Source organism: Apodemus sylvaticus, chromosome 18 (genome assembly GCF_947179515.1).
Source record: "Apodemus sylvaticus chromosome 18, mApoSyl1.1, whole genome shotgun sequence".
Lineage (NCBI taxonomy): Eukaryota > Metazoa > Chordata > Mammalia > Rodentia > Muridae > Apodemus > Apodemus sylvaticus.
In genome coordinates, this window is record NC_067489.1 from 28,430,671 (window position 1) to 28,451,642 (window position 20,972).

Sequence of the window (20,972 nt, forward strand, 5' to 3'; positions counted from 1 at the left end):
GTGGTCGTGTGTATATGTGTTGGGTGTGTATGTGTGTGTATGGTTTCAGTGTGTGGTGGTGGTAGTGTGTACGTATGTATGGTATCTGTGTGTGGTGGTGGTAGTGTGTGTGTGTGTGTGTGTGTGTGTGTGCATGTGTGTGGTGTGGTGCATGTGTCAGGTGCATGTGTGTGGTGGTGTATATATTAGTGGTACTGTGTGTATGTGTGTGTGGTATTTGTGTGTGGTGGTGGTAGTGTGTGTGTACATGGTGTGTGTATGTATATGTGTTTGTGGTGTTTGTGTGCTTGCGGTATATGTATGTACATGTGTGATGTGTGTGGTATTTGTGTGATAGTGTGTGTGTGTTTATGTGTGATGGGTGGGTGGGTGTGCACATACACACACATACAAGAGCGTGTCTGGTATATTCTGTGAGTCTCATAACAGCCCTGTGAAGTCAAGGCAGGATAGAATGTTAATCCTTTTATAGAAGAAAATGGACTCAGTGTACTTAGGGGTTTGTCACAGCCAGAGCATAGGGCTGATGCTATAACCTCACACACACACACACACACACACACACACACCTCACCTCTACACCCCACACCCCAAGCTTCCTTTATTTACTCCTACTTTCTTGGTCTTTATTGAGCCTTTGTCAAAAATGCAGCCTTTCTTTTACCTTGTGACTGGAAAGAAGCCCTAGACTTTAAGACCTTGCTTCATGGATGAAGGTAGCAATCACTCATTGGGAGAACACCCATTCCTCTGCGCCCTTCCCCTTCTGTGTCCTCTAGCGCCCTCAGTTATCTATAAACCATCTGAGATGGTCAATGTATGGCTGACTTGAAACATGATCCACCATGTCCACACTAGCCACTGAGATGAGTCACAACACAAAAGCATCAACTCCACTCAAAGGGCCTGGAGCAAGAGGCAGCTGCATCTGCATTTCTTGTGGATATAGGGGGCGTCAGACTTACCTCTCTCTGCGCACACTCTACCCAACATGTTATGAACTATCTTCCCTTCCTGCGAATAATGGAGCCAGATTTACCCTTCGTGTGACAGCACACAAACAGAATGATAAACCTACAACAAAATATCTGTCTGGTCCCGATTGCTTTACATAGATGCATGCATTAGCCGACATTAAGCCGTGCATTCAATTATTTTGCAACACTGTGGAACAGTATTGCCTGGGGCATCCTGAAGTATTTAGAATTAAATTGTCTTTTTTCTGGTTTTTTAAGTCGTTCCCTTCTCCGGCTCCTTCCGTTGTTGTTAGGTTGCTAAAGTCATCGCTCCAGATTTCCGATTTACTTCCTTTCATCTATAGATTTAGAAGGATAAACCAATCTCCTTGGGATATCTGCTAAAGAAGAAAATGTTCTGATAAGGATATAAGGGTAACAATAATCCGAACGTGGCATCCTGATAAAAATGTGCGCTATGGATCGAGTTCAGTGCCCCGGGGCACCAGAGGCTTTATTTTTATCTATGTTGAAATAATTTCAAATTCACAGCAAAGTTGCAAGCGTCTCCATACGCCCTCCTGCTCTGCACCAACCCTGGCTACAAGCATCCCAGTGGGCTTATGAGGAGGCACGGTGTCCCAGGGCCACTCGTAAGGAACACGGCCATTGTAAAGACTTTTTAGTATGTTATGCATTTAGTCTTTGTATATATGGTATAGACAATACATTTAAAAAATACCTCATTCCATCTTATTTTATCTTTTCTATTTATATGCTACCTTCTGTCTTTGGGTGAATTTATCTCCTGTTCTTTATTTCCTCCATTAAGCTCAGCTGATTTGAAAATTAAAGTCTAAATTTAAGTGGCATTTTCACTCTCTTTGAAGACGACAAAGATTTTCACTTCTTGCTTTTGTTCTATTTTGCTTTTAATATGGGGTTTTGCTACATAGCCACAGCTGGTTTCCAATGCATAATCCTTTTGCTTCCCTCTATCAAAAGGCTCGCCTTCCAGATGTACCACGGTATGCCCCCCCCTTTTTGGGGAGGGGGTTGGATTTGTTTTTTTGAGACAGGGTTTCTCTGTGTAGCCCTGGCTGTCCTGGAACTCACTCTGTAGACCACGCTGGCCTCAAACTCAGAAATCCGCCTGCCTCTGCCTCCCAAGTGCTGGGATTACAGGCGTGCACCACTGCCGCCGCCGCCACCACCACCCAGTGTGCCCCATTTTTTAAGCAGGCAAAAGAACACACAAGGCTTAATATGTCTTTTGTTATATATTACTACTATTGTTTATTATTATAAGTAATTTGCGTATATATAGCATAAAACACTCTTACAGCAGGCACACAGCACACATGGTTTAAAGATGCAGTGAATTCTACAACACTTCCTCTATAAAAGAGCAACCTTCTGCCCACTCTCCCGACTTTCCACCACCTGGCAGAAGACACAGTGATCTTTTCATATTTCTCCACACGATCATATTGGTCTTTCTTGATTTTTCATTTTTAAACACTGTTAATTTCTCACCTTATATTGAGCTTTTAGAAGCAAGGATAGGAACAGGAGGGATGGCTCAGTGGTTAGCGCACTTACTCTTTGTGTAGAGGGCAAGAGTACAGTTCTCAGCGCTCATCATGCATGAATCCGGACCCCCTGTATGTCCAGCTCCAGCTGATCCCTCTCCTAGCCTCCATAGGTGCACACATGTGCATGGACATACATACATACATACATACATACATACATGTACAAAAAAAATGAAAATAAACCTTTTTAAAGGATAAACCCTGAGGATTTGCTTGGGGTTTGTATGTAAGCCAGGCCAGGCAGATGGCTGGGCGAGTAAAAGCACTTGCAAGCAAGCCTGACTACGTGAGTTCGATCCTGGCGGAAGGAGAAAACTGAGACCACAGACCTCCTCCAGCCTCCACTTATGCACTGTGGCACAGTTGCACCTCTCTCTCTCTCTCTCTCTCTCTCTCTCTCTCTCTCTCTCACACACACACACACACACACACACACACACACACACACTACATAAATGTTTTTATTTTATACGTGTAGGTGTTTTGTCTGCATGTCTGTCTCTACACCATGTGCATACAGTGCTCACAGAGGTCAGAAGCAGTATAGTCAGGCTTTCTCGCCAGAAGAGTGAGTCACATCCTTTGGAGATCTAGACTATCAATGGTTGGTAGCTGCCCTTCGATGCTTTGAACCAAACCCAGGTCTTCTGTAAAAGCAGCAGGTACTCTTAACTGCTGAGTCCCCTCTTTGGTCCAAATAAAGTAAAATTGGAAAGTAAGTGCAACCAGGAACTGTGAACTGCTGTCTCCGAGTCACCAAGCAAGAATAAATCTTCCCCATCCCAAGCTGTCTGTTCGGGTAGTTGGTCACAGCGATGGGAGAGTCTGACTAATGTGCTCTATCTTTAGAATGACACGAGGTGCTCAAATATCCCCGGCCTTGCCCGAGTCAAGATGTCCTCTTCCGAGGAGATGCTGGTGTGGGAAGGAGGGGTGTTGATGGGAGGGCTGAGGACTTGAGCTGACTTTCAGTCAGGTCTGTGTCTTCCATTTATCCTTATGCCTACTCTCAGAGGTCTCTTGGGCTGCTGCCTCTCTGGCCTTTTGGATGTTCTGTGGAGAAAATCAAATTGCCAATGTGTTCAAATTAACTTGCCTTCTGTTTTTTAGTAGCCAACAGTTTTTGTTACTATTAAAAGCATTTCTTGTCCTGTTCAGCAGGCAAGTCCTAGGTTTTATTATTTTTCCATCTATTCTCATTCTTGTAGAGTTTTGGAAAGAAGCAGCATTAAAATGCTTATTTTTAATCTACTACCTTTGAGCATGCCAGCTGGTTTTTTAAGACATATGAAAGTGATTGCTATTCTAATTTTTACACTCAATATTTATTTAAATTTTCCAGTATCTTTAAACAATCTTTTTGCATACTGTTGCTTCTTTATTCTTTATTCTGTTAGTTCCATCTGAGGATTTTTTTTTCTTTATTTAATTCTTTTTTGGAAGAGACTATTGGTAGAAATTTTCTAAGTGTTTGGGTGTCTTTAAAAACATAATTTCCCTTGACTTGTAAATGGCATTTTGCCTGAGTTTAGAAATTTGGGTTCCCAATCATGTCACTTCAGCACATGCTGAGTCCCCTCTTTGGTCCAAATAAAGTAAAATTGGAAAGTAAGTGCAACCAGGAACTGTGAACTGCTGTCTCCGAGTCACCAAGCAAGAATAAATCTTCCCCATCCCAAGCTGTCTGTTCGGGTAGTTGGTCACAGCGATGGGAGAGTCTGACTAATGTGCTCTATCTTTAGAATGACACGAGGTGCTCAAATATCCCCGGCCTTGCCCGAGTCAAGATGTCCTCTCATTGTCTTTTAGCGTTGATTTTGCTGATGAGAGGGTTTTTTTCCCACTTTTTTTTTTAAATGAAATCTGCCTCCTCTCTTCTTTGGCTTAACACGTTCCTCTTAGTTCTTGTAGAATTCTGCCTCCCAGATGTCACCCGAAAGGAAAAAAATTAAAAAAAAAAAAAAACCATGAAATCAGAATGCTCAGTTAACTCCTCATCACAGTGAGAGCAAACCCTAACATGGCTAACAATGTGTCCAAAACACCCGTCAGGGCCTGACTTACTGAAACTCTCAAATGTGGTCCAAGTGGACAGACGTGAGGACTTGATTAGAATCCAGGGGCCTTCATGATGTAAGAGTGTAAGTTTTGTGGAAAAGGCAAAGGATCTGGAGAAGAGACATGAGCTATGAAGTGATGCTTTGGAGAGTGGCTGGGTCTTTGGTGGGAGTTCCTGAAATAAACCATGAAGCTATGGTGAGGCGAACTTCCCTGGACAGGCCTGGGTTGTAAAGTCACGCTACAGGGGATGGACAGTGGTGTGATGAGACCAAGTCAATGCACAGGAAGCTGACAAGAGAAAGTAGCTTTGGGCTCTCTTCTTCCCATCTCATCAGTTTTTACCTGAACTAAGGACAAACAATTAATATTCAGGTTGTCATGGTTTGTATATGCTTGTCCCAGGGAATGACACTATTTGGAGGTGTGGTCCTGTTGGAGTAGGTGTGTCACTCTGGGTGTGGACTGTAAGACCCTCATCCTAGCTGCCTGGAAGCCAGTATTCTGCTAGCAGCCTTCAGATGAAGATGCAGAACTCTCAGCTTCTCCTGCACCACACCTGCCTGGCTGCTGCCATGCTCCACCTTGATGATAATGGACTGAACCTCTGAACCTGTAAGACAGCCCCAATTAAATGTTGTTTTTATAGGAGTTGCCTTGGTCATGGTGTCTGTTCACAGCAGTAAAACCCTCACTAGGACACAGGTCATGACACATCCAGATTTTTGCTGCTGATTGAGCTATCACAGTCATATATCAAGTTCCCAAAGCCTGGCCTATGGGTTCAGACATGTAATGCCAACTACACAGGCGGCTGAGGCAAGTTCAAGGCTGCCTGGACCACAAAGTAAGCTTGAGCCCAGGGTGGGCAACTTCATTAGCCCCAAGTTCAAAAGTAGGCATTTTTAAAAAACCAGAGGAGAGGCTGGGGATACAGCTCAGTGGTAGAGCACTTGTCTAGAGTATATGAGCCCCCCACTGAGGCATCTCTCCAGCCCCTGATGATGGTGTTTTATACTTAACACTCTAGAGATCACCCATCTGAACGTGGCAACACAGACAAACACTATAATCAGTAACATGTTGGGGGATGGAGAGATGGCTCAGTGGGTAAGAGCACCAACTGCTCTTCCAAAGGTCATGAGTTCAAATCCCAGCACCCCCATGGTGGCTCACAACCATCCATAAAGAGTTCTGACACTCTCTTCTGGTGTCTGAAGACAGCTACAGTGTACTTACATGTAATAAATAAATAAATCTAGAAGAAGAAGGAGGAGGAGGAGGAGGAGGAGGAGAAACAGTTTGCAGTTGCAATCCACTACTTACACAGAAATCAAGTACACTAAAATTCAGTCAAAGCCTAGGTCATCTTGCTAATCTGAACAGTCTATAAAACCAAATTTAGTGTTCCTAGCTGAGTTATCTGGTGATTTTCTATGTCTTTACTTGCCTCTCAGATCTCTTTTACATTACCAAGAGTGTTGTGGTCTGTGAGGTCACATTCTTCCTTTTTGAAATCATCTCTTCAGAAGGAGAGGACATTAGATCCAAAGTATTGCATGCTGTAACACTCCCTGTCCAAGCCCCTGCACCTCCCAAAGGAGAGTCCCACAGCTTGTGAGCTGACTAGGCTGATGCCTCCTAAGGTTTCTTTACCTTCCGGAACTCATACAAAGCATTCGGAGAAGGAAGAAAGGAAGATTCTCAAATGAGTAAGATAGAGATTTGTTTTGTTTTGTTTTTTTGTTTGTTTTTTTTTTTTGAGACAGAGTTTGTAGACTTGCCTGTCCACCTCAGCCTCTATCTCTGCCTCCGTCTCCCAAGTGCTGGGATTAAATAAAGCCCTTTGCCACCATCTGAGTGAGACAGAGATTTTAAAACAGAGTCAAGGCTTGTTTTTTCTTGTACTTAACATATATCATCAGGATCTCTTTTCCATAACAGAGAAAGCAAGAGGTCAAAATTGATCCTGGTCGCAGCAGAGACTCTTATGGAAGCAGCAATGGATTATATACACAGCATATTCGTGTTCAGGGTAAAGAGAATGATCACAAATTTTTGTTTTTTGTCTTTAGGGTTCTCTTTTTTCTTTTCTTTTTTTTTTTTTTTTTTTTTTTGTTTTATAAATTCAATAAATTCAATGACCAAAAAGAGACTGAGAAACCAGTAGTTGGTCAGTATATAAAGCCGAGCGATGCTGAAGGCCTAGAGGATTCCTGGGGGGCCACCACTCTTCAGTCCACATGGGAAGGCCATATAGTCTGGATCGTGATGTCAGGAAAAGATGACAGCAGGGAGGAGGGGTGGTGGCAGCAGGAACAAGGTAGATGAACTCACCAGGAAGACTCAGAGGCTAGCCAATAAAAACCAAAACGGTTCCCTGTGCAGCTTCCCAGTAGCTGGACTGAAGCAGGAAGGTCTACTTGTAGAGTGGGTCTTCCCATTTCAATTAATGTACTCAAAAAAATTCCTCACGGACATGCCCAGGGCCTAACCTGATCTAGGCCATCTCTCACAGCTGTGCCCAGGGGCTTGTCTCTTGTCAAACTGACAATATTAACCATCACATCTGCCTTTACAGTTTCACAAGTGTTTCCCGTACGTAAAGAGTCTTGTCCACCGCAGCTCTAAGGCTATCATGCTGCTACTTCTAAAAAAACAGGTTTCCAGACAGTTGTTTAGAAAGATCCTGAAGAAAATCTACTCTTACCTAATGATGAAAGTCAGGCTACATCCCAGGAGCCACGTAAAACATTTGACCCTGTCTTCTCATAATAAAAGAGGAAAGTCTAGACCTTTCTATTTGGAGGTGGTATTTCTAGACCTGTGTGCTAGACAGTTATTAACTCATGCTCCAAGTCAGTAAGCCATAGAAGTAGTTATCATGTTATTAAAACCAACACCATAGGTCATAGAAGCTAGAGTCTCAAAGAATTCTGCTGCTTTGAATTTCATATTTCTGAATATTAGACATTGAGTATCTGAGTATTTAGAGCTTTGAAAAGATCTTTAATATCAGTCCCAGTAAAAATGAGTGTCCCTGACACTGGAAAGATGGGTTGTAATTTCCCACATTAAAAACACCATTTCAAGCAGATTTTTTTTTTAGCTCTGCAAATTTTTCTCTATCCTGTGTAGATTCTCTAAAGCTTTTGACACCAGCTCTCCGCTAAGAGTGAGATAAGAGCTTAAAGTCAACTATAAGGACTTTTCCTTATTGAAGGAGATGTGTAATTTTAAGAGCAATTGATCTTTAAGGGTTTCTGTCAATACAGGAGGAAAAGGAAACAGATTAGAGAGATAGGAACAGATGAAAGTTGAGGAACACGGGGTGCAGGGCAATGTAGTAAAATAAAGGCGGTCCAGTTTGTGGTTGAGATTTGGGGAAGCATAAAAGATGTGTGTGTGCCAAAGACCAGTCTCCTCTTGGATAGGGGTTGTGAGAGAAGGGGAGGGGCAAAAACAAAGGACTCAAAGTCAAATTGTGAATCCAAGATGGTGGCCTATGTTCTGTTCAGGGATAGCTTTCCAGATTGCTTTTTTTCTCTCCTGCTTTCTCTGGAGATCTCCAGACAGCTCTCTCTATTTCCTGCTTGACACAGTTCCCCGAACAGTTCTTCCTCACTATTCTAAAAACTTCTCTGGATAGCTTATCTCTTGCAGATGATGAGCCCAGTCTCTCCCCTGCCCTCTCTCAGTATCACTCATTCTCCCTCCTGTTTTCTCTCCCTTCTTCTCCCTCTCCCTCCCCCTCCTCTCCCTCCCCTCCCCCCTCTCAGCTTCTTCACCATTAATACAGCTTATTGCCAGTGGTTCTCAACCTTCCTGAAGCTGCAACCCTTTAATACAGTTCCTCCTGTTGTGGTGACCTCCAACTATAACATTATTTGTTGCTACTTCATAACTGTAATTTTGCTACTATTATGAATCATAATGCAGATATCTGATATTTCTGATGGTCTTAGGGGACCCCTATGAAAGGCTGGTCTGTCCCCAAAGGGGTCACAACCCACAGGTTGAGAACTGCTGTATTATTGCTCCTTTGCTGTGGCAGAGAAAGCCAAGACGTCTAGATGGTAACATTTATCCAAACAAAAATAAAAAAGACTCATAGAAATTTGAATCCTTACATAAGATATGATAGAAATACAAAATTTGGTTATATTTTATGTGTATATATACACATATTCGTTTCAAGCATGTATGATAAATTTATTGAAATTGGCTACACATGAAGGCAGTCTCAAGCAATCTCATAACACTGACAATTAAAACTGACTACAAACTATAGGCTGAATTTGGGGATTGTAATTTAAAGAAATAGATAAGATTAATTCCATAGCTACACTCTAGCTACACTTTAGCTGTATTTATATTTGACACATTTCCTTTCCATATTTTCCAAAATATTCATTATACATGTTTTTCTTTTTCTTCATGCTGAGGTAGGTTTGCTTCATATCCTTTCATGCTGTTCTATTTGCAAACTACAATCCTGGTTGATTTCTTACAAAAGCATGCTAACAGGAGACTGCTCTTTGCACTGGTGTATTTACAAATTTAACATTCGTGGTGGTAAGGTGTGTTCTCCATTATGGAGAGCAGCTGACAGCAGAGGAATGCTCTAGAGAGACAGAAAGAGGGGAACACAAAACCAGCTTTGACTTTTAAGTGTAAGTGTTCTCTAAACCTGCAATCATTTCCGGCTTCACCCTAAAAAGAGGGGTGGTGCCTGCTTAGGGCGTGGCTAGTTGAGGGGCTGTGCTGAGAATGCAAGAGACTAAGGAGGCTTTGCCACGCCCTTCAGATAGAGCCACTGGGGAGCTACATCTCCAGCAGAAGGTGTGTACTTTGTCCCAGATGACCTTGAACTCAGGGGCCTCCTTGTTTTAATCTTCTGTTATTCATAGCCACTATGCCTCAAGATCTCCATCCAGGTCAGAAACTTGTATCTCCCAGCCTCCAGATTAGGATCACAGGTGAGCCTTCCCCTTCTGGATTGTAGTTCATTCCAGATATAATCATGTTGACAACCAGGAACAGCCACTATAAACTTCTCATACATATACTATTTTAGTATGCAGACAAAGGATCAATTTATTCCAAGATCCTTTACAAAATATTTTTTTATTCATCTATTACAGTACTGGGGAATTTTGAACACAGGGTCTCACTGTCCAAGCTAGCATAAAATGACTCACTATGGACATAAGCCAAGAATGATCTTGAACTCTATCTTAGTTAGGGTTTTACCGCTGAGAACAGACACCATGACCAAGGCAATTCTTATAAGGACAATATTTAATTGGGGCTGGCTTACAGGTTCAGAGGTTCAGTCCATTATCAGGAACATGGCAGCATCCAGGCAGGCATGGTGCAAGAGAAGCTGAGAGTTCTACATCTTCATCTGAAGGCTGCTAGCAGAATACTGACATCCAGGCAGCTAGGATGAGGATCTTAAAGCCGACACCCACAATGATACACCTACTCCAACAAGGTCACACTTCCAAATAGTGCCACTCCCTGGGCCAAGCATATTCAAACCATGACAAACTCCTAAACCTCCTGATTCCACCTTTCAAGTGTGTGCCCAGAGTCGTGGCTGAGTCAACACCAGCCCCTCTTTCAATAGTCTCAGTTTCATCTCTATTTTTTTGTGTACTCATTCAGAACCTCCACTACCAAGAACAGGGGCTTAAGCACATTAAACCTAGGTCCTTTAATAGAAATATATACAAGCCAAGGAAGTCATGAATGCAGCTGATCCAGGAAAAGCATCACACCCCCCCCCCCCAAAAAATGGTTCTTCAGTTTAATGCCGAAAAGTAGCTTTTGACTAAAATGGTTGTGGTTTTGAACCTGTGCTCCGGCACCAACTATCTGTGAATGGGTTATCTAGTACAGTAAATGTCAATCTTCTGGAGTGTTCACTAAGGATTAAACAGTCTCAAAATGGGGTTGGGATAAAATGAGCTGATGCCTGTGAAGCCCAAAGAGCCAACAGATGACTCAGGCCCTTTCTCCTTCCTGCCTAGCTTCCTAATCCTATCTTCTCCATTGTCTTTCCTCGCTAACACCCCCACCCCACCCCATTTCCTTTCTCCTCTCCACTCTTTGTACGGTTTGGTGTTACCTTCGAGCATCCCAGACTGTCTAATTAGACAGCCACCAAGCCATCTGGGTTGACTCATGAAAATCATGAGTCATGGTCCAGAGCTGCCAGTCCACAAAGAGCTTCTCTAGGGACTTAGAACCTCGGAGCCCAGATTATCCGTGATGTGCTTTGAGGCATATTTTAGAGAAAAGTGCAATGCAGAGTTGAAACAGAAATCTTGTAAAACCAAACACATACATACATATGTGTGTGTGTGTGTGTGTGTGTGTGTGTGTGTATGTGTGTGTGTTTTTACAAAGAAATATATATGTTTTACAGATATATAAAATGGGGGCTCAAAGGGAGCTGGGCATGGTGGTACACACCTGTACCCCCAACATTTAGAAGGATAAGACTGGAAGCTTTAGGCTCAAGGGCACCCTAAACTACAAAGCAACTGTATCAGAACAAATCATAGCAACAACTTTATCTGCAACATTGTCTCTGCCTGCCTGCCTCCCTCTAACTTCCCATGGAGCTAAAAATGTCTGATCCTACTGAATGCTTGGATTACACGGATTACACGTACCCCAGCCAAACAGTCTACTACATGAGCTATATCCCTGGGCCATCGTTTTTTCAAAGGCAGAGTCTCATGTAGCTCAGATTGATCTCCAAAGTCACGTTGTGACTGAGGCGAGCCTTGAACCCCTGATCTCCTTGTCTCTACCTGCCAAATAAAGTGCCTTTCACAGCTTCTTTCATAGTAACTGTTGGAAGGTTTTCCTAGGTCTAATAATCAAAATTATTTCAAACAATGAGGAATTCATCTCTAGGTGAAGTGCCATGTCAGAAAGGGACAAGAGGAGATGGAGGATGTTGGATGAGCGCCTGCTTCTTTAGAGAGGAAAAGACCAGTAGATAAACTGACTGCTGAGCCAGACGGCAGCCTACGGAGGTACCTGACAGTCTTCCACACTGCGGTAGTTGGTCCTGTAGCTCACGATGCGTCTTCCCTTGGCCCAGAGACTACAGCCTCATCTGTCCTCTGAGCTCAGATTGTCCCAACTCCCAACCCTCAACCACCGTCAACAACACCTTCATATCCTAACTACCCTGCCTCTGCTTACCTGTCTCCTGCTTCCTTCCTGAAGAAAGTTGGGGCTCTGCCTGCTTCTCAACAGCACCATCTGATCATGCTCATTAGGATTTCCAATCCTGGGTTTCTCCATGCAGTGTGCTGGGTGGTTTTGTGTTGTCTTGACATAAGGCTAAGGGGAGGTCATCTCAATGCAGAAAATGTCTCCATAAGAGCAAACTATAGACAAGCCTGCAAGGCATTGTCTTAATTAATGATTGATGAGGCCCATTGTGGGTGGTGCCATTCCTGGGCTGGTGACCCTGGGTTTTATAAGAAAGCAGGCTGAGCAAGCCTTGAGAAGAAGCAAGCCTGTAAGCAGCACCCCTCCTGGGCCTCTTCATCAGCTCCTGTCTTGAGGTTCATGCTCTGTTTGAGTTCCTGTCCTGACTTTCTTCTATGATGAACAATGATATGGAAATGTAAGCCAGATAAACCTTTTCCTCCCCAACTTTTTTTTTTTGTCAAGATGTTTCATCACATCAATAGAAACCCTAACAAAGACAAACAATGAAAGAGAGACATTTAGGAAAGGCAACACCGACCTTGACCCTTGACTCTGAGTACTTTATCTTGATGCTGACCATAGAGAAGCAGGTGTTGGCAGATACCACTAAACGACAGCATGTGAGAAAGAAATGATGATTAATTTCTTCAGGGGTGGGTAGAGTGTACAGGTGAATATGTAGAAATGGCTTTCTGAATGAAACACGAGGTGCATACTCCTTGTATTGGAAGCACCGTTAGGAGAGTCATTAGTATGAACTTCAGAGCCTTGATTCCATCCTCTGAGGCTTGGCTCTATCAATATCTAACTGGTGACCTGGGCTTACCCTCTCTGTACTTCAGTATCTTCCCTTCCCAAAATGGAGATGAAGTTGCCTGTCTGATACATCTCTGATGAGTATAAAACTCCCTAAGACAGGTGAAGTTCCTAGCATATGGTAAACGCTATTAATAGTAAGGGTGACTGAGGACTGTTCTCTAGAGTGTAGAAAAGAGTGGAGCAGGCCGTCTGTAATTCATTAATTCTGTCTGGGAAAAGCAAGCAGTGTGAAGACCCTGTCTGGAAAGGCTTGCAACAAGGCTTTGCCATTGGTCTGCGGGGCAGGAGCCCTGGCGTGCACGCGAGGCGGGGCTGCGGGCCTGCGCGGGGGCTGTAAACAGGGGCGGGCTGTGTCGCTGTGGTGTGGCGGCTCCCACCGCTGCGTGACACGGTGTCCCTGGGTGTCACCAGCGCGCACACCGAGAGGAACCTGCTTCGATGTGCGTGTCATGGCTTAAAAATAGCTGCGATCCACCTGCGCGCCGGGGCGGCGGCGCAGCGGCGGGGGGCTGCGAAGGAGCCATGGACACCGGACTGCGGGAGCCCGCAGGCCACCTCAGGATCTGAGACCCTTGCGACCAGGAGGTAGAGACGTGCGGGTGCGGGGACAGGAGTCGGGGTCGGGAAGATTCACAGGATCATCGCCGCGCGCCTCGCGGCGCCATGTCCCCCCTCTCCCCACCCCCCACCCCCCGCTGCGCCAGGCTGTCTGGGTTGGCACAGGGCTAAGGCGACAGCCACGAACCTGTTACTACCGCGACAGCAGACGGAGGGAGGGGGGCAGCGGCCAGGGCTTCTTGTGGCGGGTTAATGGGATTGGAAAAGGCCCAGGGGTGTATTCCAGCCTGAGCTGGGATCCTCTACACCAGGAGGAACAGTCCCGAGGACAGAGGACAGCGGCTACCTGCTCCTGCCAGCCCCGTGCCTTTCACCATCACTTAGGCAGCAGAATCTATTCTGAGAGAGGTTGCTGGGGGGAAAGGATGGGTCTTTGAGCCCCAGGAGTAGAGGTAGGTGCTGAGGGGTGGTGGTGGTGATGTCAATTGTAGTACTGGATTTTGGAGCTTCTTCTAAACAATCCATTGGGGGGGAAAAACCTATCTGTCCCTGAACTCCTGAGTACAGACTCATCCTTTATTAGCTGTGATCCCACTGCCCCTGTTTGTGGTGTGTTGAGATACTGTCCCTTGGAGAAGAGAAAGCTAGGCCAGGCAGGGAGTGTGTGGCCATGGGCCAAGATGGCCTCTTATTGCTGGACATTAAGTTGAGGCCCCTAAGGCTGACGGCAGCACAGGGGATGATGGGAAGAGGGATGTTGCAGGTGAGCCCACCTAACAGGACCATAGGGGAACGCGACGATGGAGGTCTTCCCTAGTTGTCTCTCTGTCTTAATGTCCTAGGGCAAGCCTCAAAGGCAGTCTCTTGCAGCTCTGAGGCTCAAAGCAGGAGCCCACCTTCCTAAGCTCTCCTCCGGAGAGAGGAGGGTGGCTGTTCTCCACAGGTCCTCTGAGACACACTTGCTAGGCCCCTTATGACTGACGCTGCTCCTTGTGCCGTGTGAGATCAGTTGATTCCAACAGCATGGAAGACAGCAATTCTGAACCTCCCAGCTGCCCCTGGGCCTGCAGGAACACCGCCCCCACCCTTCCCCCACACCCCTCCCCACACTTTCTCCCCTTGCTTTTCCTACTTCTGCCCCCACCCCCCACCAGACACAGACGCAAAGCTCCAACCCTGCTTTGACTCAGAATTCTCTCCCTAGGGATGAGGTGTAGTCAAAGAAGGGGCTCCTCCCACTCCCAGGCGTGTGTGCATAGATTCCAGCCTCTCCTCCGTCCATCAGTCTATCAGCTCTTAGCAGCAGCAAGTGTTTTCCCAAACTCGCTTTTCTTCCTTTGAGCATCCCTCACCCTCTCAATGCCCTTCCCCATGACAAGCTTATGTCTGAGACGTGTAGGGCAGGCATGGGTTAACGTGCTCCATCTCTCTGTCACCCAGGGGGCATATCTGGCATATGACACGGCCCCAGCTGCTGTTATCGTCCTGATGATTCTCTCTGGATGGCTTCACAGCCATTTCCATCCCTGTCCCAGCTCCCTAGACTCTCCTCTGCCTTATAACCCCAGGCAGATGAGACCCAGATTTGGGCTGACAAGTGTCCAGGCCGTGTGCAGACGCACCAAAGCATCCAGCGTGGATATGTCTGTGCGTTTCTGTGTTTGTTGGCAGTGGGGGTGGGGCAAGGGAAGAGAAACCCTTGGCATCTGGGCAGCTAGCTCCTTCTTCCCGTAAACAAGGACATGTGACTCCCACCTCCTTGTCTAGCAGAGCCAGAGCTTAGTGGAGGGACCCACAGCAGCTTGAGAAGGAAGGCAGTAGACCGGCTGGGCTAGCCTTGCCTTCTCACGGCTAAGAACCTACTCCCCAGTGCCCAGACCTTTGGGAAGGAAAGAAAACAGCTGCACTGGACCCACTCACGGGCGCCTGACACCCTTTTACCTTCCAGCAACAGCTACCCGGGGAAGGAACCCATCCTCGCTGAAACTGCTCCGCAGCAGCCACAGTTCCTGCCACCGTGAAGATGTGCCCTGGGAACTGGCTCTGGGCCTCCATGACTTTTATGGCCCGCTTCTCCCGAAGCAGTTCAAGGTCCCCTGTCCGTACCCGAGGGAGCCTGGAGGAGATGCCTACTGTTCACCATCCCTTCCTCAACGTCTTTGAGTTGGAAAGGCTCCTCTACACAGGCAAGACGGCCTGTAACCACGCTGACGAGGTCTGGCCGGGCCTCTACCTCGGAGACCAGTAAGTGATGGGTGGCCGTGGAGACCGTGCCTGAGTGTGTGCGCGTGTGCACCAGGAGGAGAGAGGAGGGTGGCAGGCAGACGCGGGCTTACCTTACTGATTCCAGGCTGAAGATTCAAAGGAACACATACACGGACGAACAGTAGAATCTCGAGGGTTCGAGGGATTTGGAGGAAATTATTAAAATACCCAACTGTGGACAGAGAAACTCCGTTCAGGAAATACTGTTACTCATTTAGGGAAGATTGCATGCTGTGTGCCAACCCTTCAGACAGGGCTGCTCTGAGCTTCCAGCAATTGTGCCTTGGCTTTGGGGAAAGGCAGCCTCTAAGAAACAGTAGGCAGGAAGTTGAAAGGAAGATCAAGCAAAGCCACCACAGTTAAGGGTCATAAAGAGAGAGTCATCACACGCAGAGCATTCCCGTCTTGTCTCCACTATGTGAGATTTTGATTGATTGATTGATTGATTTTTTGCACATATATTTTCAACTTTAATCTTCACCACAGCTTTGTGAGGTAGGAGGTCACTCCCCCTAGGTCACGGATGAGGGAGAGAGAGCTCGGAAGAGTTGTGACTAGATCAAGGGCACACAGGCTAGAAGCAGAAGTGCCAGGAGTTTTCGGATTGGGCTCAGGGGCCTTTCTAGATAGGGAGTTTTCGCTAACTGCCAATGTCTGTGCCTGCATCTACCATCTTGCCTGAGGGGTACCAACCACGAAGCTTCTGGGGTACGGGCCAGAGGAGCGAAGGTGACTGTAGATTAAAGTAAGTCAGAGTCCTAGAGTAACTAGTAAGGAAACAGAAGAGGTTCCCAGGTGTCAAGAAGGATATAAAGCAACAGAAGGCTAAGGAATGACTGTCAGACCTATATAATCTATAGATTATCAGGGACTTATTTATTTATTTATTTATTTATTTATTTATTTATTTATTTATTTGTGTATTTTATGTATATGGGGTTTTTCTGCCTGCAAGTATGTCTGCACACCAAAGAAAGGCACCGGATTCCATGGAACTGCATGTTTGTTCTAGATGGCTGTGAGCCGCTCTGTGGAAGCTGGGAATCGAACTCGAGACCTCTGGAAGAGCATCCAGTGCTCTTAGCCACTGAGCTGTCTCTCCAGACCCTGGACTCATTTATTGGTTCTGGGAACTGAATCCAGGCTGCTGCACGAGCTAAGCACACCACACACCATTCCACAGCAAAGGCATGAAATACAAGCAGCTTTAGCAAGGCCCTGATGTACACCTCCGTCCACCGTACCCCAGGTCGGTCCACTGAGGACTTCTCCCTGCTTGGACACCCTGGTGTTGGGAAAATGGCTCTCTCTTGAAGTGTTCCAGCCCCTGGTCAGCTAGAACTCTCTCTTGAATGTACACCTCCTCAAGTGAAATACAAACCGGTTTTCCAAACCTTTTTTCTTTTGAAGACTTATTTATTATATGTAAGTACACCGAAACTGTCTTCAGACACATCAGAAGAGGGCATCTGATCTCATTACAGATGGTTGTGAGCCAGCACGTGGTTGCTGGGATTTGAACTCAGGACCTCTGGATTAGCAGTCAGTGTGCTCTTAACTACTGAGCCATCTCTCCAAATCTTGAAACCTTTGATCCTGGTTCCACCCTTTAGAACCCTAGAGACCAAGGAAAATTCCACTTCTCAATGACTGATTACGGCCATCTTCACCCCGACCCGAGCCACTAGACACCCTCCTCTCTTCCACCGCGTTAGTAACTACAGTCGAGGCAGGCTGCCAAAACCAGCTCCTAGGCAAGTTTCCTAGTACTGTGGGTTTCTCTACTTCCCTTCTAACTTCTATTTAACGCAGGGACATGGCCAACAATCGCCGGGAGCTCCGTCGCCTGGGCATCACCCATGTCCTCAACGCCTCACACAGCAGGTGGCGAGGCCCCCCTGAGGCCTATGAGGGACTGGGCATCCGCTACCTGGGTGTCGAGGCCCATGACTCGCCAGCCTTTGACATGAGCGTCCACTTTCAGACCGCTGCGGATTTCATCCATCGGGCACTGAGCCAGCCAGGAGGTAGGAGGGAAAGCGGAAAGGAGGAAAGAACAATGGGTGTGGCTTTTAGAAGTCCCCGGGGGCTCGAGGATGGAGCAAAAAGTTTAATGGTAAGATGGGCTGGTGAGATCGCTCAGCAGTTAAGAGCACTGACTGCTCTTCCGAAGGTCCTGAGTTCAGATCCCAACAACCACAGGGCCGCTCACAACCATCAGTAATGAGATCTGATGCCCTCTTCTGGTGTGTCTGAACACGACTGCAGTGTACTTACATATAACAATAAATAAATCTTTGGGCCAGAGCGAGGAGGGCTAGAGGGAGCAGAGGCCCAGGCAAGCTGCTCCTAGATGCTGAGGTTATGATTGTTGGAGCTTTAATATTTATTTTTACATAATCCTATGCTTTCCTGTCATTTTTAATGTTAAAGGTGGTTCTTAAATTCTTAGTTGTCCAGGAAAAGCTGTTAGCCCTCTGTATTGCTAAGTTCTGCATCACTGGATTCAGTCAACAGAAGGCTGAAAATATTTGGGGGTAGAAGTACATTCGAAATGTTTAGACATCTTTGTTTCTTTCCATTATTCCATGGATAGTACAGCATGACAGACAGCTATTTATCGAAAATTCACATTTTATTAGTGAACGTAAGTCATCTAGAGATGCTATGCAGGTTTTATGCGGATGCTATATCATTTTCTATGTGGGAGTTGAGCAGCCATGCATGTTGGTAATGAGGAGGTTGTCCTGAGTATCAGTGCATGTTGGTATCCTGGAATCAATCCACTTGGAATATCAAGAAAGAATTGTATATAGAGATAAAAATATATTCAGTAGGGCAGAAGTAGGGCAGAATGCCTCGGGCCAGTCAGTCCCCGGCACTCCAGGGGCTACGGCAGCAGCCCCGACCCAAGCTAGAGCTGAGCCTGGGCAGTGTATTAAAACTCAGTCTCAGCCGGGTGGTGGTGGCGCACACCTGTAATCCCAGCACTCTGGGAGGCAGAGGCAGGTGGATTTCTGAGTTTGAGGCCAGCCTGGTCTACAGAGTGAGTTCCAGGACAGCCAGGGCTACACAGAGAAACCCTGTCTCGGGGGGGGGGGGGGGGACCAAATAAAAAAAAAAACAAAAAAATAAAAAAAAATAAAAAGACTCAGTCTCAAATACCACAAAATGAAGCAACAAAAGAAAAGCTGAGGAGATGGCTCAGACTGTAAAACACTAACCATGTAAGGGTACTGTCTCCTAGCACTGAGGATGCAAAGACCCGGGCCTCCCAGGGGTGGCTGGCCAGCCTGTCTAGCTAACCTATTCTGCAAAATCAAGGTTCGATAAAAGACTCTATCTCAATCACCACCACCGCCGCCGCCACCACCACCACCATCATCATTATCATCAGAACAACTAAGGAAGACACCCAAAATTAACTTCTAGCCTTCGTAGGCACACTTACACCTGCACACACACACACACACACCATGAACACATCCACCATCTGGATACACACAAAAGAAAAGTGGTAGAGACCTAAGAGAGGCTAGGCGCAACACAGAAGGATTCCTGTAGATGCATTCGGCCAGTGTCACTGAGCCTCTGGAGTTGCATCAGGCATAAGACGCTACCCCTGAGCTCTGTTCAGGTTCAGAATACCCACCCTCTCCTTCCATTCTTCCCAGGCCTCTCCCCTTTGCCAGGGATGCTGGGAATCCAGCTCAGGGTCCTGCTCATCCTAAATGCATACTCTGCCACTGGGTATATGTGTGTGTGTGTGTGTGTGTGTGTGTGTGTGTGTACATGTATATGTACATGTACATGTATATGTATATGTATATGTATATGTATATGAGTGTGCACGTGTGTGTGTGTACATGAATATGTATATGAGTGTGCACATGTGTGTGTGTGTTGTGTACACATACACATGCCATGCTTTATCTGCAGAAGTCAGAGGACAATTTTGCACAGTCAGGTCTCTCCTACCTTTACAGTATCTGGGGATAAAACTCAAGGCATCAGGCTTGTGTGGAAAATGCCTTTACCCGCTGCCCCATCTCGCCAGCCCAGGATCTACCTTCTCAGCACCAGCCTTCCTTGCCCAGTCCTTGTCTCCGTATGCCACGGCTTACGGCCAAGTGGGCTGGGCTGACCTCTCTCCGTATCCTCTCCCCAGGCCTCCACGCAGCGCAGCGGTCTCTCAGATGTCTCTGTCTTCCTCTTCTCAGGGAAGATCCTGGTGCACTGCGCCGTGGGAGTGAGCAGATCCGCCACCCTGGTGCTGGCCTACCTCATGCTGTACCACCACTTCACCCTTGTGGAGGCCATCAAGAAGGTTAAGGACCACCGGGGCATCATCCCCAACCGGGGTTTCTTGAGGCAGCTCCTGGCCCTGGACCGTAGGCTGCGGCAGGGTCTAGAGGCGTGAGCTGAAAGCAATCAGGCCAGATCCCTGGGCGCTTTCCTGGCTCCCCGCTGGGAAGAGAAAACCCAGGTGGCAGGCAGGAGAAAGGCCAGACAACCCATCCTCCCCCAGTGGCAGGAGAGTGAAGGGCCCCAAGACCAGTGGCTCTTTGTGGATGGGAATGGAGAGCCAGGATGGGCAGGGTGGTCCGTGGGGGGGCTGCCGACCGGGGAAGGAAGTAGCTGGTCTGTAAGAGGATGCCTCTCTGATTAAGACAGCCCTGGGTTCCAGCAGGGAGTGCCCAAATGACTCAGAACCTCTTCCCCTCATTGTGTTCACGTGTCCCCCCTTTCACTTTCCAAACAAAAGCACCGCTGCCCTGCAGTACCTGAGCAGTGGGGGGTGTCAGGGGTGCAGTTACATGACCGTGAAGGAAGGTGGTACAGGTCGCTGAAAACGAGTCCATCGGTGATGGAGTGGTGTGAAAACCACAAATGCAGAGGGAGATACCTACTGCTGTGCAACTCCAGGAAGAGGGGGTGTATGAGGACTGACATGACACCCTACGGGAGCTGCTCAGGGTCAAAAGACATGAGTCTTTAGGTGGTCATATTCTCACTGAAACCATGCGTCTGGAGTAAAAATAAAGATGTGAAAAAGAAGAAAGCGTCCTGGTGTCCTTAATGGTTTGACCCTTCTCTTCTGGGAGCCCCAGGCTCACCTTCAAGCTCCCTAACGGTTCACAGATTCTTATTCAACACTATGAAAGAGTGAGCTGTTGTTCCCAATTTATCCACAAGGGGGCAGCAGCGGACCAAATTCTTGATGTCTGTAGCTATTTGGCGGTACTTTGCAGAAGAGAGACATGGTTCATCTTCCGAGGAAAGGTTTCTCTGTCCCCTCAGGATGATGAGACAACATAATGGTAACCTTAAATCAAGATCGGCCCTAAGTGTCTCACTTTAGGCGCCAAAGTATTAAGGGAAAGTTGCTTTCTCTTCAAATCCTTCCAGGTATCCCTCAGAGGAATGCAATATTAGTACTGTATACAAGGAGGAAGAAACGTGTCATCTCAACTACAGCTAC

General features: G+C 46.6%; 1 protein-coding gene across 1 annotated transcript; it reads left to right on the plus strand.

Moving 5' to 3' along the window:
• Positions 1–15,195: 15,195 nt before the first annotated feature.
• Positions 15,196–20,491, plus strand: Dusp26 (dual specificity phosphatase 26). Its single transcript, XM_052162390.1, has 3 exons — positions 15,196–15,469; positions 17,303–17,517; positions 19,711–20,491. Exons 1-3 carry the CDS (start codon positions 15,249–15,251, stop codon positions 19,908–19,910), a joined length of 636 nt encoding a protein of 211 aa, XP_052018350.1. The 5' UTR covers positions 15,196–15,248; the 3' UTR covers positions 19,911–20,491.
• The last annotated feature ends 481 nt before the right edge of the window (positions 20,492–20,972 follow it).

Excerpts from the sequence above, each read along its gene's own strand:
- Dusp26 (XM_052162390.1), top strand. The coding sequence starts at position 15,249 with ATGTGCCCTGGGAACTGGCTCTGGGCCTCCATGACTTTTATGGCCCGC. Across the intron at positions 15,470-17,302 it reads GGCCTCTACCTCGGAGACCA|GGACATGGCCAACAATCGCC; the intron begins GTAAGTGATGGG and ends TATTTAACGCAG. Across the intron at positions 17,518-19,710 it reads GGCACTGAGCCAGCCAGGAG|GGAAGATCCTGGTGCACTGC; the intron begins GTAGGAGGGAAA and ends TCCTCTTCTCAG.